Below are 25666 nucleotides of genomic sequence, written 5' to 3'. Positions count from 1 at the left end.
AGAATTTTCAATATAGAAAATGTTACACAGACCTTGCATACCCAGAGTACTTACAAGAACTAAGAAACCTCTACATGGCTGACTTACATGATATTATGAAAAAATCACTCATTTCATAGGCATTATATTTAAAAAAATAACATTTCATTTACATGAACCAAATCTCAAGAAACTGATTAATCAACTCCAGCTGCTAGAGTTTAAAATCCAGGAACTACATAAGTGACACAGAAAAGAATAATAAAAGGATTGTACATACAGTAAAGGAAGTGAAAAGAGACCCTTTGCTTAATTTTAATAAGAAATTGTTATATAGTTTATATGTACATTAATTCAAATATTCTACACCTCATACTGAAAATTTATGTGAAGGAACATAACACATGGAATTACAGATACTTCCTGACAGAATGACTGTATAAAATTCCTTTTCTCTAAGAAATAGTATTAAGAGTATATATAGGCAAGACCCTCCCAAGCATAACAGACAAGCCAGACAGCTTGTTCTTTGAATTTTAAATTCATCAACATAGCAGTCTATTGGCAATAATATCAAATTATTTGAATTATGTGAATTAAAAATATTTCAGTGTTCAACAACTACCCTTCAACCCACCTGAGATATATTGGAAGGCACAGCAAAATAATGCTGTTTTGATGGGAAAACACACACCACTTAACCACGAGAGCTGAGACTACACCTATCATGCTCTGAATAGCTATCTTGTCAAACAGATTTTAGAACAAACTAATTCATAAGCATATTCCAACATATAGCCACTTGATCTCTGATATGACCATAAAATACAGCTGTTGTTCCCACACATGATGTCTGCCTGATGAAAACAGACGTAGCTAAATTAGGAAAACATGTTCATTCACTACTGTTCTTAGCGTTGTGTGTGCACGTGTACACGTTTACGCACGTGAGCACTTCCAAACAGGCATGTGAGCAGCACACACAGGTCATATAACACAAATAAATATCATCACTCGTTTCATCTGAAGCCCAAACATAGCTTACTTTTCGAGGTGAACGGTAATCAGGGGGGAATGAAGGACAGGACTTTCTGCCAAGCCCAGGTTCACAATGGTCTCGTGTAACCGATTCACTGTTTCAACTTCACCTCGCATGGCAGCGGCATTAAGAATGCGGGAAAAAGATGCAACTGTTCTGCCTGAGATAGGAACATCCTTCTCTTTCATCTCCCTGAGAATGTTAATAGCATCTACAATGAAACAACACAAAAGACCCTTAGGTAATTTCATGTAGGGAAAACAAACTGCTATTAAAACAGCATTTCAAACCCAGCAGGAATGTAAATTCTGGTGTATAATGCCGATTTCAAGTTAATTACTACTTGCATTTCTAAACGAGACTACAATTATAAATCCACAATAGCATGGTTTTATCATTTTGCTGCAACTTTGACTACAAATTATAGATAGGAACTGTGTGCCCACTCTGCACCACATAACCCCGTACAGTCTGCCCTATAGCTGCAAGATTCTACTAAATGGATGCTTTTATCGTTCAATGCTAACATCTGCTAAATCACTCCATTGTTTCTTCAGCAGATGGCTTGTCACGAGGCCAGATAATAAAGATATGTTTACACTGTATATACAGCCAGACTAATGGTCTGATACCGATAGGGCCTGTTTGCTGTGTCGATACTAATTAGCCAAGGAGAGCCAATGAAAGCTTTCTAACAGACTGCATGTTAAAACATTAGGTTCATTAAGCTTCATTAGTAAGGCAGAAACAAACATTTTGGTATACGGAATAATGCATTTTTATCATGTTTTATAATGTTCTTAATTATCGAATAGACAGAATGTTTTGACCACTTTACATTTGGCTACACTTATGAATTATTTTATTTTCTGAGGGACATTTATGCTCCTAAAAGCAAGCTCATCTTTTCAAACTGCTTAATGTAGAGGTGGTCATGATCTGATTTATTATGATATGGAAAACATCAGTTTCATTTATTTTTTTTTTAACAATAAGCTTAATAAGAGGCCAAGACAAATTTCAAAGGAAGATCTTACATGAAAAAAATTACATTAGCTTGTTTATTTTATTGTATAGTGTTTTACATAAAACCATAACATTTTGTATCTAGGCTTGGACCACACTTTTATGGTGTTAAGCCCTCTACAAAATCATAGAACTCAATATTCAGAATTACCTTTTAAAGTTGATGACAGTCTACAGTTCTTTTCAAGATCAACCAAATCATGTAAACTACAGAATTATATTAGACTACATGACAGAAATTAAAGAGCTAACAGCTTAATGCAAACATCTAGAAATACAAAATAGGCAGTTTGCAAAAGACTCATTAAAAGCCAAAATTTCCAGGCAGTTTGTAGATTAAATCTAAAATTCAATAACAAACACATAAAAGAATAGTAACAGAAAAATATATACTTTATAAAAAGTTAAATGATTTGTTGCAGTACTTGGCTCTTATGAGAAGGTTATGTTTATAGGTTTTATGTTCAGCCTTCAGACCTTCTTAAGCAAAAACAAAGCCATTAGTCTAGGCACATACGCAATTTGTGCCATAAGTCATGATCTTCAAACTCAATCCAAACAGCAATGCTAATAAAAACTAGCTGCAGAAATGCAAAAAGCACTGAGCTGTGCAAATGTAAATGACAAGCTTGCCAATCCATTAAAACTAATGGCCTGCACTGTCCAAGCATCTCTGGTTGAATTCACATGCAAATTTGTATGCAAAATGTTCAAGCACTTTTCAGGACATGATATACCATTAATATCAACTCATATTTTTATTCTTGAGCCAAGATACCTTTATTATATAGCAGAAACACACAATGAAAGCAAATGGATTACCTTCCACTCTACCATGTTTTTCTAAGACTTCTACCAGTGCTATGTACTTTCCAGTGTCAAGAGCAACAGGTGAATTCTTAGGGAAGCTAGAAATTAAAACATTAAGAATCGGATCAAAAGAGGTTCACATTTTATGGATTCAGCTTAATGATTTATTTTTAAAACTATATAACATGACAACAGCACCGAGAGCTAAAATTATAATAAAACTTAATGGAAAAATCTGATTGAATTTAAAAAATGCACAATTAAAACATGACTCAAAAATTATCTACACACCTTCCCATGCTCAAAAGCCAAAGGTTATGTTTCTGAGAGGGAGAGAGACTGTTTAATTAATTAATTGGAAGTTATTGCATAAAGTAGGGTATTTCTCAGAAGCCTGGGAAGAAAACATAGTCCATGTGGCTGCAACAAGGCTACATTCTATATAAAGAAATATTTATAAAGAAAACGAAACTATTCACCTATGGTAACAAGTTAAAGGTCACTATTTTGAAGTTTCTGCTACGTGTTTGTTTTCTTTTCTCTGTAAGTATTAAAAGTTAATTCCTCCACTGTTGTTTCACTACGGTGACTGTGTGAGAGCAGTAGTGCAGGCAAAATCAATAAACTACTGTTATTTGCAGAGTGGCAAATTTCTTGACATTCACAGCTCAATCATTTCACATAATTTCAAACACTAGCAAGGTGTAATAGCACCTGCCTGCTAACCTACCGTAAAACCAAAGCAAGTATTTTGTGGGCACAGATGAGAGAACCTGAAAGTAGCACGTAACTTTTTTTATATTCGCTGTAGCATCAGACCAAAAGGAGCCTTTCACGGGAAAAAGGATAGAAGCAAATAGAAGGATCATCTGTAAAAATTTGCTCCAGGAAAAGTCATGCATAGCATGTTTTAGCTGGGAGCTAACTTTTACAGCCAAGATACAAAGCTCAGAATATAAAAATTTAAAGCAGAATGCTTGCTGACAGTCTTAAAATGGCATTACCCAAACTCTGCTATTCTAAAAACAACATAGGTGTAGCGCATTCTAAACACATTCCTGGTGCTTTCAAACACACAATACAGGTACCTTTTTCCCCCTTAAATGAAGCCAAACTTCAATTCAGACATGATGTATGTTTACAATAAAAACAAAACACATCCTACGTAGCGATCTTCCTTTTTCAAAATAAATTAAAAAAAAATTACTGACCACACAAAGTAGCTGCTTCTAATGTTCAATTATACAAAGCAAATTTTTTGTTTCAAAAAACCACACCCATGACTGTTTTAAATGCACATACATTGGTGGGGAAAACTAATTAAAAATGGATGAGGGGGTTAATACTCAACCTACTTAATTCAACAAGGTCTGTGTATCAGCATAAATCTCTGTGACATGTTTCAGTGCCGGTGTACTTACACTTTTTCTTTCAGGTTCATTGCCTCTTCTACATTATCATGTCGACAGCACAAATTTATTAAGGCTGCATAGCCACCGACAACCATGTCCGGTTCGTATTTGGCTTTCACTTCAAGGGCTTTTTGCATATTCTAAAAAAGGAACAAAGCAAAGATGTGAACTAGAGGAAAAGTCAATCTGACATTAAGATTCTTATATATTCAGTGTACAGTTACATGACTGCTTTAGTGCTTTTAGTAGTATAAGATCACATATGAAAACACAGTGCTGTAATGCTTTAGCAAATTTTGAGATTGAAAGTTATTTTGCAGAAATTAATATTTTTGTAGGACACCTCTTACACAAGCTTGAGATTACAATTTTTCTTGCTTTACATTTATATTTCTGGTATGTTTTAATGTAAGACTTTTTTTAATCCAGAGACCATAAAAATTATCAACCCAAATTCTAAAATAGTTCTTATTTACTTGAAATTCATAACAACTTTCACCTGGTACACTGTCAAACACATAACAGAACTACTTTCTAAAGAATAAGAAACTACTTAATAATCCCATTGAAAGCTTATTTTTCTATAAATTCCTATTCATACATTTGACCACTTTGAACTTCCAATGGTGTTTGCATCTAGACTTATTTCATATGCAAAATGGTAGAGACACACAGCTGAGAATCACTCTTTCTAAATTGCATTCTTAGCAACACAGAATATTGTGCTATCATCTGCATGACTGTTACTGTTCCTATATCCACAGCTTTATAGGCAGGATCATACTGAACAAGAAACTGAACAAAAGTGCGGTGATACCCCACAAATTACAGACACACACTAAATGAATGTAAACTACAGCTGGACGCCTGCCGAATGAAGGCAAGGGACCCTTTATCTCAGAAGAGCTTTCCTCCTGCAGGAAAATGGAATTTCAATCCCTGCATTAACAACCTAGTAATATTTGAATTGCAAATGACTAGTGCATGTATCAGTTGCTTGACAATCTAGATATAAGAGACCGGAGCCATGGCTTGAAAGGACATTTGGCATGTATGATAAACCTATCACAGCTGTTACTATCATTCACTTTGCAGATTATTGTAAACAAACTTCAGCAACCCCAAAACATGCCATTCAAGGTGTTGCTGAAATTAGTTAACCTTTTGATTTAATTGCTTTTTGCACTTATGTTTGATTTATAAGCATCAAACCATGAAACCTCAAGCACTGCACTTGTCTTTGCTTAACTATGTCTTTCCATAATACAGTCATTTATGTCCCTTTAAAAATATAGCTATGTGTTTCCAATTATCTCTGCATTGCTTAAGATACCTCTTCTTCACAAAGAGCATGTATGAGTTGTTTCAAGACATCTGTAATAGGCTGGTTTTCAGCTTTTCGCTTTTCTAGTTTCTTCTCCAAAGCAGACACGTCAGATTTAGCACTCTAAATGGAGGTAACAGAAAGAATGTCAGTTGCAAAAACACCCTCCCTGAACAACTTGTCGGATCACTTTAATAAAAGACAGACAAAATAATCCTCTTCTTTCATACTCGAAGAAATTTTTTAATCATTTAAGGTGCTTTTATCTGTTTAAATAGTACATACTAATTGAAGATTTGAGTCAGAATACACTAAAAAAAAAAAAAGCATTAAGTCGCATATCTACAAAGGTCAACACTACTCTTTCTCTCGTACTCAGTTCTTTGTGTTCAGGGAAGTAGGGAATAGAAGCCTGTTTCTTTTTCCGTCTCCACTTTGCTCAGATCAGGGATGTAAAGACCTGGCACTCCACCATTAGAAGCAGTATGGATTTATATGGTTCCTGCCACTCAAGCGGATCACTGTAATTTACAAGCATGAATTAAGCCTCACACCACTACCCTTAACTAACTAGAACTTTCAAAAAATATTTACCAGACAGGGAAACTGAGGCACGAAACCTCAGCCAACTCCAAGGTCAAGTATTGGGTCTATGTGAAAATCTGGACAGCCTTTACTCCTACTCTGGAAAGTAACCTCTGAACTTCAAATGGTAGATTTAAATAACGTTAATATACTTCCATGATCTGAAAGCTAGCGATTACACTTCATCTAAACCCCATATCCAAACAGTATTATTACAGTAAGAACAAGTATAGCTATCTGCGAATTTACTTACTTCTGGAATGTCATCGGTAGACAGGGATTTTTTATGACACAGTAACCTTGCATCCTAAAATGCAGTAAAACAAAAATATCACTAATCTCCCCCAAAAGTTCAATCTCTAAGTAAGTATATAGTACTAAAAACATTCAAGATCATTATATAATAGCAATGTTAAAAAAGCTGTATTCTGCAGCATTATTACACTGACTTGAAAAAGCACTTATTAAATGTATCCCTTTCACATATGAAATGAAATCAGCTTCAACAGTGAAAAAAATCACGGAAAGGTAAAGAGGCTTACATATAATCACTGCATGAAGCTATTTATTTTGCAAAGGAGAATATATTCACAGATTTTTTAGATTCAAAGCAATTGCTATAGAACCACAGACCTTAATTAATTCAGGAACTTGAGAGGAGTCCAGCAGTCTGCAAATGCCGCTGTAGTGGCTTGTAGGGATAACTATATTCTGTACCAAGAGGTGGGGAAAAAAATTATATGAGTTTTGAAACACAACCAAACTGAAATTTGTCTAACAGAAATTATCTCAGACGTAATTCAAGTCTCCAGCTCTTGCATGTCATTGAGAAGTGGTCTGGTTGTACTTAAAAGCAGCAATTTCAAACCTAATAGATACATGTCAGGCAGGACAGGCATTATGTAGCAAAAAATGAAATGGTACCATCTCCTTCAGCTGATGGAAGTATTGTCTCAAACGCTCCTCCTTGGCCTGTACCTCTGAGTCACTCATGCTGTCAATCAAGTGATAAAGAAAATAGCCAACAGCTTCTGTGGAAAAAAACAAGAGAAAGCATTCCACTAAAATTACCGAGACTGTCATGTTATCAAGATTAATTTATAAGAAATCATTTTGGTGTGAGATGTCACCCTGATGAGAGGCTCTGAAATGGCAACAATGATCACTGAGGCATAGAGATTATGTGGTTTGGGAGCACATATCTAACTGGTGAGTGAAAGGAATATTAATTATTTTCAGACCTAGTGACAGCTTTTCAGTACAGAATCTTACTTCAATCTATTTTTTTCCACTACTGTGTGACAGAAGTGGTACTGCCCAAGGCCTTCCCCCCCTTTCCTGCCTGCTACCCCAAATAGTTGCCACAAATATTTTGTCATCGCTCAAAAGAAAAAACAGATTTCTAATACTTTGCATATTTATTCTGTACATTTTATCCATTATATTCCATTACCAAGATACATTAAATATCGTAATATTAATATAATAACATACAAAAACACTTTAACATTAGATAAACTAATACTGAAGAAATGGCCTATTGGCCAACGAAAATCTAGACGAACAGATTTCAGCAAATAGTGGTAAGTTACTTGTCTAGCAAGTGAAAAAATATATGGGGTCCTGTAGCCAAGAACAGGAAGAACATCAAGTATTGCCTTCTCAAAGGTTAGCTGTCCCCACACCCCCGTGCCCCTCTGGCTCTGAAAGGGGGGGGTGGAAAACCCTAGTTTTTCTGAAAAAAAAACCCCACATCATACCAAAAAAGGTATACTTATTTCAAAGTAGAAGAACTGGGATATTAAGTAACATTTTGTTTCACAAAATCAAAAGAGCTACTAAAAGTAAAACCAGATTGAAAGACTGCATTTTCTAATCTTTTTTTAAAAGTATTTAAGCATTGATACTGTATTCATTCTAAATCTCCATTTTGGACTATACATTTAGAAAAATAAATTGTTATCAGCAAGATTTGTTTATAATTCTAAAAAAAAAAATATATATATCTCACGGATCTCACAAAATATGCTCTGATTATTTGAATCAGGATTTTACCCAACATGTTTTCAAATTTCACTTTCAAAAAGAAGCAATCAGTGTTTACTGTTGTAATCCCTCAAACCCATCATTACACAGAAGAACGGATTTGTGGATAAGTTACAATCATAGAAATTGAAACTCTACCAGTAGGTCCTGGAGGCGTCAGGCAATAACGTTCATCCTTGTACAACAGTTCTGTTATCTGGTGAGACAGAATAATCGTACATTGCAGCCAAAAGAAGCAAGCAAGGACAAATAGTATCTGAAATTGAATTCTCAAAATAATAAAGCATTTCTCTGTTAAAGTATTATTCTTTACCACATCATAGTCATTCCCTAAGAAATACAAAGGGTTTTTTTGTAAATAATAGGTTTTTCTTGAAAAAATATTGCAAAGAGAAATGCTTTCTGTGGTATGGCATTAAGACAGAGACACTCTAGTATTCTGTTTATATATCATTCTACAGAAAGTTACCTATCATAAGACACTGCTTAAAGAAAATATTAACCAGTGTCACTCCTGGAGATGCTACAATTATGTTTCAATTTATTGAAAGGCTGAAACTGGCCCATAAAGCTTTTTTAAAATTTGAAAGAAGCAAATACATAAAAAACAAAGGAACACCATTTATCATGCTCTGCTAGAATTAAGGTAACTAGTACAGCTGTTGTAAATAAGTGCAATTTTGCATGACAAAATATGCAGCTATAAAAATTAATTGCATTCAGTTACATTTAGCGCACATTTTATCCTTCATACAAACTAAAGAAATACACAGATTTTACTTCCTCTGAAGAAAAAGAAGCATTTACTTAAAAGCCCCCACATCCTACCTCCAAATACTTTAACCTAAACAACATCCCTTTAAAAATCCATTTGACTGTTCTTAAGGAAATTAAATCATTTTAATTATTTAAATCTTCAGTTAGAAAGTGAAATTGTGTTTCAAGAATATTCGTTTTATCTGCCATAATTCTAGAATGCAATCTCAAAGAAGTTAGAGGGAGATGTACTCTCACTGCCAAAGTGCTGTGTTTTAAGTAATTACAAAAGAAAAGGAATTCTCAACTTCAATTGTTGATGAAAACGGATAAATAAAGCCATAAAGTACCAAACATGCTACTGAATAACTTATCTATTACTTTTCATTCTATCAACAACATGGACACAGTGCACTGTTAAACTACAGCTTTCATCTGCCCTTTTGCCCTCATCTTCCTATGACAAATGAACACACACTACAATAAAATCCAAGGAAGTCATAACACAGTTCTTTTGAATCAAATCTCAGAATACTAAAAGGGATGGAATATAGAAAAAAATTAATGCGTGATATTATTTCTAATGCTAAGTATCTATTATTTCCCAAGTTAGCATTTCTTATTTTAGAAGTTCAATGCACATTTTAACTCTTAAATTTAGTGAAGACAACAAAATTTATCTTTCTTCCATTGAGAAGAAGAGGAAGTAACTCTAGTTATTATTTCATATGCAGACCAACATTATTCAGTTCTCTGACTGTCCTTCAAAATTATTTTCGTAATGGGAGCAAGAGAGATCCCCTTTTTTATTTTCCCTGCCCTCTGTTTCTTTGGGGGTTTTTTTATGCAAAAAACAAAAGGAGAGAGGCAGAGGACAAAAACACCCTCTCACCAGAATCATCACACAACAGTAAACGGCAGAAAAATGTAAAAAACCCTGCACTGATTTTATATAAATCAGTAATCAGTGACATTCCAAATGCCAAGTTCCATTTTACTCCAAGATTTCTTTGTAAAATCTAAAATATACTTTCATTAGTCAGCAGTAACAGTACTGAAGAATAAAAACAAAAAGCACAATGCGTCCCTTCCCAACCTCTGTAACCACATTCCAGTCAGTATGTGCCAACATCTATTCTAACGTTCTGCAAAATTTATTGACCAAGTTATGTTGCAGCATTTTTCTAATGTAGCCCATACCAGGGATGGCAAGATGATTAGTAATTTCCCCTTGATTTCATTCAGTTGATTTCAGTGTTTTAGGTTATATGACCGAAACTTTAAAAGCTAATTGTGCCTTCCTATTTTATTAGTACTGGGGGGGGAATAGGAAGTAAGTTTAGGGAGGGCAGGAAAGTGAATTAATGTCAGACAGCACAACCATGGCAGACCTTGTTCCAGAAGCTACAACTATCTTCAGCTGTAACAACATTGATCTAAAAATTGCAGTAGCATAAGCTACTTGACATGGTAACACCACATTTGATTTTTCACAATTATACTTAACTGTCCAAGTTGAAACCTCAATTTCATACACTTGTACAATCTGCCACTAACAGAAGTCTTGCTCAAATTAATCAGGTCTACAATTATCAGGCTCAGAATTCAGATTTACAGTAATGCACCATAAACATGCAGTGCCTAAAGAATCTGGATTTTATTTACAGTTTTATCTCCACTTACCTTACTCCAAAGATGTACATCATCTGAGCTGAAGAGGGCAGCAAAGGATAACAAATTAAAAGCATCAAAATGATTTTATGCTTGTATCTTTCTTTAAAACAACATAGAACATTAACACTGAGGATTTTATTATTTAGATAAAATTGAAATACAGTAGTGGCCACATTCCATTTAAACTAATTTTGTACAGAGTATTGGACTTTTTACTATATTGCATATGGTCATAATTTCTGCTAAAAAACTTAAAATAATGCAACATTCTGAACAGACCACTTAAGACTAGAAAGAATATGGTTTAGTTTTATTTTTAGTCCATTTCTTAACATATCCTACTTATACTTTTTTTATTTTATACTTCATTCTATGCAGCATTTCAAGAAAATAAACTTTACTCAAACAAATTGCACTTTACATAGCAAACGCTCAATATGTGGAACTTGCTAGAGCAAAAATCTAGGCTCCCATGCATTAGATTTTTTTAATAAACAAAAATAACTCCAAGCAGCTATTAATGCATTTATACTACGCAAAAAAAAGAAAATAATAAAATCTCTGAATATATAATATTCATTATAGTTGAGATAAACAGATAATATTTTTAAAAGTAGAAAACCAAACAAAATTTTCCCTTCATAGAAAAGAACTTGGTGAAGAACACTTCTCTGTACATCATGAACTTACAACCAAAAATCATACATCAACCAGTTCACGAAAGTATAGAACCCTGACATCTTAATGTAAAACCAATTCTCTGAAGTATAAAAATCCTGACATATTCCTATAATTTGTAGAACATCAAAATTCTCACTAGAAGCTGTAACTTTTCAAGAACTATAACTTTTTGGCAACTATAAAACAGCATTAACACAGACAAGAGAACAAAACCTTATGACCTGATTTTATCTTCCTATAATTCTCATAAGAGGAAAATAAGATGTCAGTCTGAACAGAGGCACAGAAATTTGAAAGTATTCATAGAAGTTTAGGATTTTAGTTAGGAGGTTCAAGCCTTTGAAACGTATATTCCTTTTGTGCAACTGCTACTTGTATTTGAAAATGAGTCAAATGTAGGTCCAACAGAGACAGAGAGAAGAAAATGTCATCTGTGAGGTTAGTTAAGCTTTGTTGGATGAACTCACTCCACCACTGACAGCATGACAATGAACTGCAGATATCAAATGCATCAATTTCCTAAAGTACTTGACTCTGAAATAGTAATGGTACATCAGGCAAATAGAATGGGAATACTTTGAAGCAGTTACTAGAGAAGAACAGTTTCAACAGAAATCCATAAACTAGTCTGCCACAGACATTGTTCATGTGTCCTTGGTGTCGCTACCCTGTACTTTGGTACGCCAGTCCTAAACTCTGCTCATTTGAACACTCAAAACCTGTGTTTAGCCATAACATTTTGCTGTGGCTTTTACAAAAGGTACAAATACACTTCTCTTCTATCCTATCATACCCTCAGGTTTCATGTTCAGGTTGTTCTAGTTTAAAAGCAGCATTAGGTTTAAAACATGAAATGAAACATGAGTTGCCATGCTTTCAGAAAGAGTGTATGGGTGAAATTTGGGGAGAGTCAACTTTGTACATAGCTTCTGAAGCTAGGCAGCAATAAAGGCTCACAAAAGAGGAATATTACAGAAATAAACCAAAACTTATGCCACACTTACAAGTGGCAAGGAAAGCTTGAGTAAAAAGGAAAAAACTACCCCCCAAAAAAAAAAAATCCCACCAAAACACCCTCAACCTCTATTTCTGTCAGAATTCTGAGATTTTAGCCCAGATGCCAAATAACTATTGAAATCACACTAGTAGGAACTGTGTCCATGATGAGGGGAATAAATGTTTCACTTGAGAAGACTGTGACTTTTAGCAACTATTTTCCTAGCAAGATGGTAACATTTCCAAGATTCTGAACACCTGTACAGTTCCCCAGTGGAAGGGGTATTTCACGCTAGGGTTGGCTGTGTGTGGTAAATATTGCCACGGTTTCCTTTCCAGTGCAAAAACTGCTTCAACTGTATACCTACTCTTACAGAAAGAAAACGTGTTACAAATATCTGTTACTTTAATTAATACATCTGAAACGGATGATTCTGGGACTGACTGCTAGAAGGAATAGCAAAATACCCCTGTTGCACCTAACACATTTTTTTACTTATCCCTCAGATGTCAAAGTCAGCTAGAGCCTAGTTAACAAACCAAATTTCAACACTGGTTTGCTTTTTCCTCTCCTTTTCCCACAGTAGAGCAGGATCAGCTAGATAGAAGACACAATTTACTAGGAAATTATTTTGATCATGTTCACCTATTATGTTTCACTATTATCCAACCTAAACATAGTTCTAACTCATACTGATCGCAAACTTTTAGAAAATAACTTAGTGAACAAAATCAGCCTTCAAACCCTGGTCCTGAGTATTAATAAGTTACCTCCCTGGTTCCCCATGGTGTAGGTATGCTGAAAAAAACTCTTATTCACAGTCCTAAATGTCTGACTGGGGCAAATGCCCCAGTGCATGATAGAAATGCCTGCTAATTCACAGGTACTTGCATAAGCTTAAGACAACCTTGCAAGTTAGCAAGGAACCCTCCTTGCAAAATGGGACCATATGGCTGTGAATATGAAGTCCTGGCAATGTAGCACAAGACCAGGTGTTACATGTGAGCATTCATGAGTCATATTAACCCAGAGGGCACAGAAAGATAGCTGATGTAGCAGAATATGCTAGGCTTCTACTGGTATTTAGCCTTCATTAAGCGACCCATTACTTTACTGCTTAATAGTGATAATCTTTAGGGAAATCTCAGATTAGCATAGCTGTTTATAAACAAAAAAGTGAATAAACTCCCAAATGTTTATATACTGGCAAATATCACAGAACAAACAAGAAAAGTGAAGTTCTTTTCAATCTACTATAGATAATGCTTTAAATGTATGCTCATATATAGCAGAGGCGAGGAAAATGAGGAAAGCAGGGAGAAACAACAATATCCCCAGCTACTTCTGGAATGCCACTTATAAATTTTCAAACATGGAGTGGGGGCCAAAAGACCGAACAGACTTGTGCTCAACTAGACAAAAAAGAGAGGGAATTTTGTTACAGGGAGACAACAACAACAACAAAAAAAAAGGTATTCACATAGCAACCTTACCTTTTGAAACCCAAGATGAGACTGTTTCTAAACAGACGACAATCAACAGGAGGTGTGCTTGCTGAAGACACTGCAAATGAAAGAAATGTTTCTTAACAGTCATCGTAAAAAAAATCCCTGAACTGCAACAACTCAGTAGGTCATGTAAACAGTCTGTCATTAGAAAAACTATTTTTGTTAGTTTAGTAAATGCTGACAAACATTTATAAACCAAAATTTAAAATACCAAGGTATTTGAAACTGTCCTGGTTTTATCAGCTCTAAATCTGCTCCATTTCAAAAGGGATCAAATATTCAGAGAGAGATTTTTTTCCCTCTTCATTGCCTTTAATGTCCATAGTTAATACATTATGTTTTATATGAATTATTTACTGAGCTAAGCGTCTTTATCTGCAAAAAACGAGAAGACCAATTCCAAAAAGCAAAACAAACCTCAAAAAATCCTAACAAAGAAAACTTGGGATATTAGTGCTGGAACAAAAAAAGATCCATTGGAGGTAAATGGTTTGTTAATTGTTTCAGACTGAATACCTGCCTTAACATAGGTTTCACAATTTTGCCTTCTATTTTTTTTAAATAATAAAATACCACCAAAAAAACAATAACAAAAAAACCAAACCACCAAACCAAAAACAATGGCACAACACTTTCTTAGATGTTTGCTTCTGCTAGTGTAAATGGCCTGACAAGAAAGAAAAAGTAATTCCATTTATAGTGCTATCCACTGAAATAAATTACACCTAAGGGGATAAAAAGAGAAAAATACACAGTTCTAAATGTTAATATTTACAGTAATATTTGAACACATAGGAAACTGCAAAATCAACTAAAATTAGATGTCCCTGAGAGGTCATTTACAGTTATGCCTTATGTCCTCATCTTTACATCACTTCTTGGCTAAATATTCCAAATCATTCTATCTTCTTCCTCTAGAATTGCTGTCTCTCTTTCCAGCACTTTAGACAAGCTAAGAAAAAAAATACAGTAGTAGGTGCATTTATGTCCTCTATGAAGTTATTATCATCTCACTTCAGCATCACAATGGAATTAACTGCTGTAAAAACCTGAATGCACAGGGCCATTTCAGCAAGGGCTGCAATATCGTCCACGGTAGGAGAGAACCAAAATAAAAGCACCAGCTCTAAAGAAACACGGAAAGTAAAAGGCAGGAACGACATGCTAAAACCACTTCCTCAGTCTAACTCCAGACATGTAGAAAATCAAAAGTTTTAAACATTGGAACATTTCTTTTGTTTGAAAATCTCAGGTAAAGTTGGTTTCAAGACACCTTCAGCAGAAATTCCCATCTAGTATATTAAACTTTTTGCTCTAAAAAGACAAGCAGAAAAGCATCTTAGTATGCTCAGCTGCTGCTGACAATCGGCAACCTGGTTTCCTTAGCAACAAACAAGTCTGAGAAAATCAAGGGGCTGACAATGAAGTGGAATGGAATGGCATGATAAAGGGAAAAAGCGGCTCTCATGTACGCTGCCTTATGCGTCCAGATTCCTCAGCTGATGCTTCACAGTTTTCATCTTGTCAGTAGCAGAAATCTATACATTATAGGGCATGAGAAGCTGAATCAATACACCTAGATAGCAGCCAGCATTAATAACCAGCCTTCGTCTTCTGACTACACTGGTGAGACCATCTCAAACTATTTTCCATGCTGCATCTATTTTTCCCTCTTTGTAATACTGCAAAAGGAGAGAAGTAAAAAAAAAACAAAAAACAACAAACCACACAAAACAAAAAAATCAGCTGTTTAATATCTGTGCCTTATCATCACATAGGTGCTAATTAGATTTACTAGCATTCATTTCAGCTTGGTAAACTATTTACGGAGTACCTTCCTTTAAAGCTCAAGTTCAAAGAAATTTGATACGTCTTCATGAATTATTAACCCTAGTCTTTGTAAACAGAAATACCACTACAAGATTTAAATTCAACTCACAGACAATAGCTAAACAACATATTATGTGATACAAACTTCATGACAGTAAGGCAGAATGCACACTACTATATGTAGTAGTAGCACAGTAGCCTGTATTGTACTTTTGATATCATATATATTTACCCTATACCAGGTATTTGTCTTAGAACACATCAAAACCTGACTATTTCAGTAAACCAAAATGAGTGTGCAGTGGTGGGTCTACTTTTTCAGGAAAAAAAAAAAACAAATCTCAAACTATTTCAGCTTCCGGAAGAAATTTCATTGCTCTTAATAAAGTTGTCCTTTAAAATAAAATTCCAAGTTATTTTTAGGTGCTCAATTTTTTTATGGTCAACGGTTGGGTTTATGCTTTTTGGTTTGTAATTAAAAAAAATAGTGGCAAAATGTAAGGTGAATGTTAAAGATTCACTAATCAATAAATCTCCAATATCAAAATTAAATCACTCATTAGTAACTACTCAACTTTTTCATTTGCAACACGACTTCGCAGAATCATGGTGTATAGACTACTTATTTCTATATTTGTTAAATATAACAGTTCATGTCAACTGCAGCAAAAGACTGCTTAAGCTTTTTCCTGATCCTTGACACATAAAACTGTTGTTTACAAAGAGATCCTTCTGTATCAGAATTTAGCCCAAATTTAGATGTTTTATTAACATCTCAGTACACAAGGCAAATAAAAACTGTATTATTTAAATTTTGAAGTGAATCATATATTCCTACTTAACCAAGTAAATTATCCCATGCCACACATTCAGTTGATGACATAAATTAACTTTTGCAAGCACTGAGAATCGCAACAGTCTTAAACATGCTGCTACAACTTCAACGCCTAATTAACCAATCACATTTACACACAATAACTTCCATGACCAGCAGATCAGCAGAACACCCCTGGGTTAGTGTCAGTGCCAATCCGTTCTTTAAAGCTGGTTCTTTCATTATAATTCTGTAGTACTTCAGAGCCATATCGTTAGACCAGCATTCTGTTGTAATTGATGCAGCAAACAAATGCAATCCCAGCACTGACCACTTGACAGTCATTGTGCAAAACAAACCATTTCCTTAACCTCTCCAAGTACAAGAGTGTGATGCTCCTATCACAAGCACAGCAAAGATATTTGCAAATAACCTACAGGTAAGTCTTGTGGTCAGGTTCAATACCACAGAAGATTTTAACCACGATACATTGTTCAGAAGTGGTAGTTTTAAACGGTCTGACATGTCATCATAGAGGGAAACTTTGCTCATTTCCCACGTATCTTTAAACCTCATATACTAATGCAAGTAAATCTCTTAGCCTACAACCAATCAACACTGCTGCTGAGTACAAAGTAACATGCAACATGAGAAATACTTACATATAGAAAGAACATTGTCCAATCTTCCATTTGCTGCTTCACATCTTATTTCTGCTACATGGAGTCCAACACCTTCAAATAGGCAGCCATTTTTCTAGAGAAAAAGTAATCAATCATTGGAACTTCACACAGATAAGACGTTTTCATACTTTGCATTTTAAATGCTTTCTTCCCGAAGGACATTGGCATTCTTGTACTGATAGCTGTTGAGAAGGTGCTCTACAGAAGTCTACATGGCTGGCCAAATAAGTTGCTACTGATCAATATTTTGTATTAAAATCAACTGCAAGAGACAAAGTTATCAAAGGCAGAAAGACTGGGACACTTAAACTATGTCTGCAATTCTCAATTCTTCAGCAAATAAAAAAAAAACATCCACCAGAAACAATTGTAATACTTCCAATCCCCAGTTTAAAAAAAAGGGCATTATCATTTATTTAGCTTTCCACTTCAGGAAACAGAAAGCTACTAGGTCTGGAGCAAAATATTTTGGTTAGCTCTAAAGAAAAAAAAGAAAAGCAGTAGGAGAAAGACATGGTAAACAAACCGAATCAGTGCAACAACTGTTTGAAAAGTAAATATTCTGACCAGGCTTCATCATACCAGGTTCATGTTTAGAGTGCTACTGTGACCTAAAGCCTCCACAGAGAACACAGAATAATAAGCCATGCAATAGTCACTTTTACAATTTTTAAATGTAAACTCACCTTCAGTTGGGCACGAGCAGTTTCACTATCAGCAAAATTTTTAAAAACATAGTCTGTGTATGTTTCTGCATCAAGTTCCACACCCAACTCGTGCATCAGTTTGAGGACCTCAAAGACACCTATGAAGGCAAAATTGGTAAGGTTAAGCACTTCAGAAAAATGAAAACTTAAGAATCAACATTTAAAAATAAATGCTGCTTTACAAAAAAAAGGAACTGTCTCCTCAATTTTCCTCCTTGAAATTGCCATGAAAAATCCTACATTTTTATTTTAGATGTTAACAGAATTCTTAATTGTGAAATTTAAAATAGATTTACTAAACTTCCTGTTTAGTGCTGTACTATAAAAAACATGAAAGTTCAGTTTGGAAATTGCTAGTATACAAAGTTGTTTTCTAACACAGTGAATATATGAGTTATTCATGTTCACAAAACACCTTTTAGAGCTATATATCAAAATGTCCATAATACTGTGCATAAAAAACAAATCTGAAATACGATGTAAAGTACACAATCAAATTCAAGATACAAACACATTCTTCAATACATCATATATTCTTAGCTTTGTTCCCAATATCCAACCCTGATTAGCAAGGCAAGCATTTAAGATTTGTCTCTGGATTTGTTTAAAATTAATAACATGTTTGTAATCAAATAGGTTGATTACTCTATCAACACATCAACTTCAAACTGGAAATTCAGAAAAAGGCTGGAGTCTCCCAGGTGAAGTTACATCGTAACTTTTACAGGGTTCAGGTCATTTTGCACAACTGGACTGTATATCACTTCTCTAGATATGTATTTGAAGAGAACAGATACCAAATAGTAATAGTCCAGCAACTAGAGTGTGGTTTTAGAGTATGTGTCATTCTTTTTAAATGCTCACACTCTTCTGATTTGCAGAAACTTCTTACAGTAACCTTAGTTAGCAAACTCTGCACCCCTGTCAAAACCAATACAGGTATAATCATTTTTTGCTGGTCTAAAAATGATTTGTCAGTTGCTGCAGGACACCAGTACCAAACAGCATATGTTTTTTTCAACTTGCATTTCATACTTATTACTTTAAAGAGGTCCAAAGTCCCTGTCTTTGCCCTGGAGTGCCACCTATGGAAAAGTGACACTTCCATGAATATTTTATGGAGTGCACTATGGTGCAAATAATCAAATGTGAATTCCCTTTGAGCACTTGAAAATACATGCAGGCAAGTCACACTAGATTAAAGTCGCATCATCTGTTCAAGTTTGCCTTAAACAAAACTCTGATTTTGGACCAGAATCTGCAAAAATATGAATAAAGAAATAATTACACTCAGTACTTCTTGGTACCTTTCTAATGTTGACAGCTGGTTTCTATTTCATGTTTTCAACTTCCCAAAAAATACATCAAGTCCTCTTATGCTCAAACCTTTGCAAAAATAACTGTATCTGTATCACTAAAGAGTAGTTTGGAGACCAAGAACTACACCCCATAGAGAATAAGGTGTGGTAAACTAGGAAGGTTTGAGTTCAAACATGTATCCAGACCAAGAATAGAAAACAGACTTGTTAAGCATCCTCATTCCCTAGTAGATAGAGTAAAGCACAGCTCCTGAACAGGAAAGAGCATGTATGAGGAATGGAACACCAGCACAACAGCGAGCAGCAGATTAAGGAGGAATACCATAACAATAATGCACATAACCAAACTAATTGCAAACTTAAAATGAAGGTATGTGTGACAGCCTTTTTTTTTTTTAAGATGGCTGATGTACGATTTTGAGGGGACAGAAGATTAATGAAAACCAACACAATTTTGCATGCATTTTCTACCTCACTGAGAGCAGAACTACTTTAAATTCAAATAAATACCTTCCACAATACAAAGCAACGAAGCACTCTCATTTCAATTAAAATTCTATAAAATTCTCAAATGCATGCATGAAGAAGGATTTGAGCATTGTGTGTGGACTTTTAGAAATTCTTTGCTTCTCATGCTGGAAAATACACTAACCTCTTCTCTCTCTTTAAGCCAAAGAACAGACTAGAAAAGACAGACACAGAAGTGTAGTCATGTTCATCTAGAACACTGGTCTCACAAATGTTTTTGAGAGCATCACCAAAAACGTGCATATTGATTTAGAAATTATACACATGTACCACTGTACTGCTATATTATGGGCATTATAAAACATACACAAAACTAGAACATAAAAAAAAGGATAAAATATTTATTTATTAACAGCCTGCTAACAGCCCAATGGATTATCGTGCACACCCCACTTCAGAGACTACTGATCCAGAAGACTGGACATGACTAAAACCCACAGTCAACTCTCCTGCTTGATCAAGAACAGGTTTTTTGAGATCTTGAGCTGATGCATGAAAGGACACAGGAGCTGAGTATACAGAATCAAATAAATGAATAGGTAGAAAGACAGAAATAGGGAACCAAACACAGCCAAACTTCTGTTCTTCTTTTTGTCAATAATTAAAGCACTCAAACACCCCAACAGAACAGATTCCAACCTCAAATCAGTATAATGGAGAACAAATATAGGAGACAAGTTATGAGATTGTCACAATGTTTCCAAAACTGAAAAGTGAGGCTTGCATTTTAGTCCAACTTTCATTTCCTAAATTTTTCACAGTTAAGTCATGCCTTCTCCCTAAAGCAGTCCCATAAGAACAGGAGGAATTTCTAAGGCAGTTATGTACAGTCCTACATGTGCAAGGGTAGTAAAATTTGGCTTTAAGCATTTTTCTAAAGAAACAAAAAAACAAAACTCCAGTTCGAAAAGTTATGTCACATTCAGGAAAACATAGTATTTCATACACTTTTGCTGTGCTGGTAATTTCAGATGCACTCAGAATGTTCTTTGCCAGAAAAATCTGTCTATAAAACAGTATTTCAAGCAGTTACTTTGAGCAACTGCTATCCTTATTCCCCTCTGGACGCAGAGTCTTATTTTCCAAAGTAAATTACCATTCACTAACCGTGCTGTTTGTATATAACAATAGTTTAGTAGAACCCAAAAGTAAAATACACAACTGACTTTTAAAAACTGTCTTTACACATAACATGATCATTCAAAGATGAAGGAGAGGTATAAAATATTCAGTAACAAGCATAAGTCAAATATTTCTGCTTATTTACACTAGGCCCTCCTTAGTGCATAACTTGATACGAGATCACCTTCAGTGCCAGTAACAGTTTCACATTCACCACATGTTGTTTGAAACCCTGCAAGCTCTTTCCACTCCTAAATGTCTAATAAATACTAAGGAAATAAGTATTTTTTAACTTATATAATGGATGCACAATAAAGGAAATGCCCCACCTGAAATTATTTGCCTGGCAAAATGACTGAAAAGAACTGTTTGCTGTTTAGGGTAGTTAGGTTCTCTAAGGTTCATGTAAAAATGGCCCTGTTTAGTTTCATTCCTCTTAACCACCGCTTCATTGCTAACTTTCATTCAAACATGATTCCAGAATAAAGAAATTGCAGAATTTCACTTGATATTGAGTGTCAGGTTTTTCTATAACAAACGTTAGAGAAGCGTGTAATTAAACATTGCTACTGATTGTACAGTTGTTTGGGTCACACTATATGTGTGACCAATTCAGACATTCGTACACTGCAGTTCTAAATAGGTTTTTGTTTATATTCTGTGTTCTTTAATGATTATTTAGTCCACTGTCTACATCCTATCAGATTTTTAACAGTTTTTCCTCAAAGTTATTTTCCATTTCCAGCCTTACCTATAGCAAGACACAAAATCAAACACAATAGGCTGGGCATTACTACTTTGTTGAGAAATTAATTATTACCTCACTTGTGGTATGAGATGTGATACAGTGTCCATACTTCTGTTCACTCAGCTCTATTACTGCTGCTAGAAAGCACCATTCTGTAATTTACTATGTACTGTCACCTTTAGGTTCTCACTGCAGTATTATTGCTTGGTCTATTATTTCTATGACACAATTTCAGGATGGATACCTTCTTTTTTCCCTATTTACTTTTCTTCAAGTGTATTGCTTCTATTTTTAGATATTGGATCTCATTCTTTTTTTTATTATTAACTTTAAAAAACTGAATGCAAGCTTCCACATGGGAAAGAAGACAACTTGTTTCACTGTTGAGCAAGAAGAGTTATGCTGATCTTTCATTACAGAAGCAATTGACTCGATATGTTCTTACCTAATGTATTTTAAAAATCGAAAAATCACTTGTGTAGGTATGCACAAAGCAGTAATGCTTCCACTTGACATTATAAACTTGGACACTAAGCACCAGGATACAAAAATGAGTTTGCAAATCCACAGTATTATCCTACAGCTAAACAGAAGTATATGTATGCAATGCCTTTGCAGACAGAAAAAAAAGGCTCTAGAGAAAATGGCTAAAAATGCTAGAATTGAGGGTTCCTTCATCAGTTTTCTTCTCAATTTGCTTACATGACTTCCAGCAGGAACTACTACCCAAAGCATAGTTGATATCTACACTAGGAGTCCAAATTAAGGCAACTTCTGATCTTGACAAAGACTAAAAGAAATAGAAAACCTAAGTTTCTCTTGACACTCACATATTGCTTCAATTTTGGGAGCTAAGTTTAAATCTAAAAACACTTCCAATGTCTTTTAGAATTGTGTTAGTGAGTTGAAATTTACCATGGAGTAACAGAAAGTACATTTTTTCAGTAGGCAGCATCCACACAGAGAAGTATAACACCAATTTCAATTTACTTATTTTTGGCAACGTTGTACTTCAAGTAAGTCACAAAAGACTCAACTAAAACGACATTGCCACACTTTTAAAATATCACAGAACTTTCAAGGATTTGAAAACCTGGGAGAATATAAACCTGGGAAGTAGTCTAGCAGGAACAGAGCCTAAGGAGTTAATAAAAACTGAATATTGTTTTCACAAAGGCTTTTTGAAAAAGACTTGAGACATTTTTATAGCCAGAAACAATTAGGGAATACTTGTTTCAGCATTTCTTCCAAACTGGAATGTGACTGTATATTTAAGATAAAATTGCGATATGAAGAGTCTGCTAAAAGCACTTTTTTTTTGTTTGTGCATTTTGTTTGTCACCCAGTGTCACACTAACAACTCTGCATCTCATTCTAAAGCACATTATACTGTGAGATAAGATGAAAAAGACAGTTTTTTGTTTCCCCAAGGGGGAAGTACTTCTGTTAAAAGCATCTTTTTACAATACCATTCTTTCTGAATTACCAATAACGCAAACCAAAGAATTAGATACTGTACTCTAAAATTTAATATTTGTTCAATTCTTATTCATATCCTGTAGACATCCCCATGTGTAACAGGGGAAAGTATGCTAAATGCTTAAACCTACTTAAGAATCCCAAAGATTGAGCATTTTTGTCCTTCAATCAGTATGCTGTCAGGTCAGGCTCACACATTCAGCGATGGAAGTTTTCTCCTGCAGTTTTTATGATTGTAACGAAGCTCATGTTTGGTTTAGCAGGCAGATAATAAGAAGCTGGCTTGAAAAATGGACTGGGTTTGCAGTCCAAGAGAGCTACTATAAACTAACCTTTCTTTTAAATTCTTCACTTGGATTTCAGTTTCTTCAAGAGTAAACTCTAAAAGGTAACAAGCAGCAAAAAGAACTGGTGGGAAGCAGAAAGAATGTGAAGAGTTAAAAAGATAACTAAACACTCTCTCACATCTTTCTGTGCAAAGGTAGACTTGAAATTTGTAGAACTGTATCAAGATTAAGAAAGAGGTTTTAAAATAGGTCTTTCTGAAGGACAAAATGTTTGTAACAAGGATAGGTGCAGCAAAGTCTTCGTTTAATTTCAAGAGTCTGATGAATCTCATGCAAGTGTTGTAATAAAGATTTGTGCACTAGGTTTGCAATAATGCTACAGGAGCATTTATCAGACAACTCACCTTTAAGATTCTTCTCTTTCTGATGCCGAACTAGCAGTGGCCAGGAATAGTGAGGTCTGAGTGGCAAGCCTTCCGCTTTCATCATCTTCATCACATCAATGGCCAAGGCTGAAAACATTCACAAAATAATTAAACAGTGTCCAAGTAGTCTACATAAGCATATGTAAAATAAACTAAATAAGCAGAGTACCTGATTTGTTGGCCTCCAAAGCACAACGCAAAATAAATGGTAATGGTGCCGAGTGCATTTTCGCTTCTTTTAACTCACTACAGAATTGCTTCAGCTTTTTCACAGGCTGCAAAGAATTTCAAAAATTTATTTCATATATTTTTCAATTTCTCAAATTGCTAAGAACATCAGATTCTTCTAATGTTTAGAAAATGGATATTGCACACGCCAAATGTAATTCCTTCGTAAAAATCAATTTACTATGCAAGTTGATATGAAATAATAAAATTATTCTTTTGCTCTTGAAGAACTGTGCAAAAAATCTTTGCAGTTGCATTAAATTAAATAAATACACTGTTATTAGTAGATTAAAAAAAAGTATTACTATTCTGCTTACCATATCTCTATTTACACAATGTTGCAAGAAGAAGCTACCCTGGTCCATATTATCACGTGATAAATGACTAAAAGACTTCAAAATACTGAAGCTTATATCTTCAAAGCCATGAGTTATCAGAGTCAAACACAGGTTCATTGCATCTAGCAATTGAAAAACAGAACAACAAAATTTAAAAAGCGCACATAACAATTTCTCATCAAACTACTAAAATTAGTGAAAGCTAGTAAAGCAAATGTTTGGCAAGTACCATTAACATACTTTTAAACATGATTAAACAATCAAATTTGAGACTACCTTTTCCAGAATTCTTCGGATTTGTTAATTAAATTCACCTTTCTCATTAGAAGACTATAAGGAAAAGTACAGAAGTATCACCACTGCAGCATGACAGAAAGAAACTAAGTAAGAGAAACACATTTCTAGACACGTCAAAAAAAAAGAAAAAATGGATGAACTATAATTAACAGTTATCAATCAGATCACACATACTGTGATAGAAAAGTGATTTCCAATGTAGGTAATAAAAAACTATATTCAGTATTTAGTATCCCTTTTTTGTGTCAGTCACAAAGGGCTCTCACAACAGGAATTTTAACAGTGGTGGTTGAAGAAAGGACTCCACACTTGCTGCTTTCCTATAAAATCCTAATGAATTTTAGAAATTTAAAAAAATCCATAGATTAATTTTTATGATTAATTAAATGATTAATGCTGGTTTATATTTAAATTTTATAAAACGTAATCTTAAACAGCACAAATGAATCCACAAACTAACAGAAAAAATATTTTTTTGCCTCAGTATTCAAGAGAAAAGTGCAAAATTACCTATTTTTGAACAAAAAAAACCCAAAAACAGCTTTCCCCCTCCAGCCTGCTACAGGAACCAAGGACATACCTGGAATTAATTCCCTTTCAAATTTTATGCGTTGTTTAATCTCCTCGATGTACTGTGGATATCCAGCTTTGGCAAGGCTAAAAATCACCTGCATCAAAATTCTATCCATAAGGTACCCTTCAGTCTTCTCAACCTCTTCCAGAGTCTGTAAACCAAAGTAAACTTAACTTCAATCAACTCCAAAGTGACTCCAAACAGAACACATTTAAGAACAAAAATAAAATTAAATAAAAAAACCAACCAAACAAAAAGCTGTGTTTTTTCTTTTTTTTTTAAAAATACAGGTTTAGATAAGCAGAACATGGCATAAAGAGAGAAAGAAAGAACACCCAAGAAGTACTGAGAGAGTCCCAAACACCTTTAGACTGTAAAAAGAAAGAGGGACAGCTAAAAGGGATATAATAGATAGTTTCTCTCTAATATCTAATAATATATGAAAACAGC

The 25666-nt window shown here is 34.5% G+C and overlaps 1 protein-coding gene across 2 annotated transcripts in view; it reads right to left on the bottom strand.

Annotated features, from left to right (window-relative positions):
* Window positions 1-25666, bottom strand: part of LRPPRC (leucine rich pentatricopeptide repeat containing) — an 87265-nt gene that overhangs the window by 45527 nt on the left and 16072 nt on the right. For both annotated transcript variants that reach the window (XM_051783746.1, XM_051783748.1), the window contains exons 8-23: window positions 25223-25367; window positions 24325-24467; window positions 23949-24054; window positions 23759-23866; window positions 17851-17969; window positions 17144-17237; window positions 13823-13892; window positions 10661-10688; window positions 8360-8417; window positions 7100-7206; window positions 6809-6886; window positions 6429-6482; window positions 5600-5713; window positions 4276-4406; window positions 2867-2952; window positions 1025-1229 (exon numbers count right to left, since the gene is read on the bottom strand). In XM_051783746.1, the coding sequence (XP_051639706.1) occupies window positions 1025-1229; window positions 2867-2952; window positions 4276-4406; window positions 5600-5713; window positions 6429-6482; window positions 6809-6886; window positions 7100-7206; window positions 8360-8417; window positions 10661-10688; window positions 13823-13892; window positions 17144-17237; window positions 17851-17969; window positions 23759-23866; window positions 23949-24054; window positions 24325-24467; window positions 25223-25367 (1646 nt within the window). The remainder of the gene's footprint in view (window positions 1-1024; window positions 1230-2866; window positions 2953-4275; window positions 4407-5599; window positions 5714-6428; window positions 6483-6808; window positions 6887-7099; window positions 7207-8359; window positions 8418-10660; window positions 10689-13822; window positions 13893-17143; window positions 17238-17850; window positions 17970-23758; window positions 23867-23948; window positions 24055-24324; window positions 24468-25222; window positions 25368-25666) is intronic.

This window comes from Manacus candei, unplaced genomic scaffold (assembly GCF_025592945.1).
Source record: "Manacus candei isolate 608988 ecotype Guabito, Panama unplaced genomic scaffold, ASM2559294v1 h1tg000017l, whole genome shotgun sequence".
Taxonomy (NCBI): domain Eukaryota; kingdom Metazoa; phylum Chordata; class Aves; order Passeriformes; family Pipridae; genus Manacus; species Manacus candei.
The sequence above is the reverse complement of the archived record's forward strand: the minus strand, read 5'-3'. Positions and strand labels throughout refer to the sequence as shown.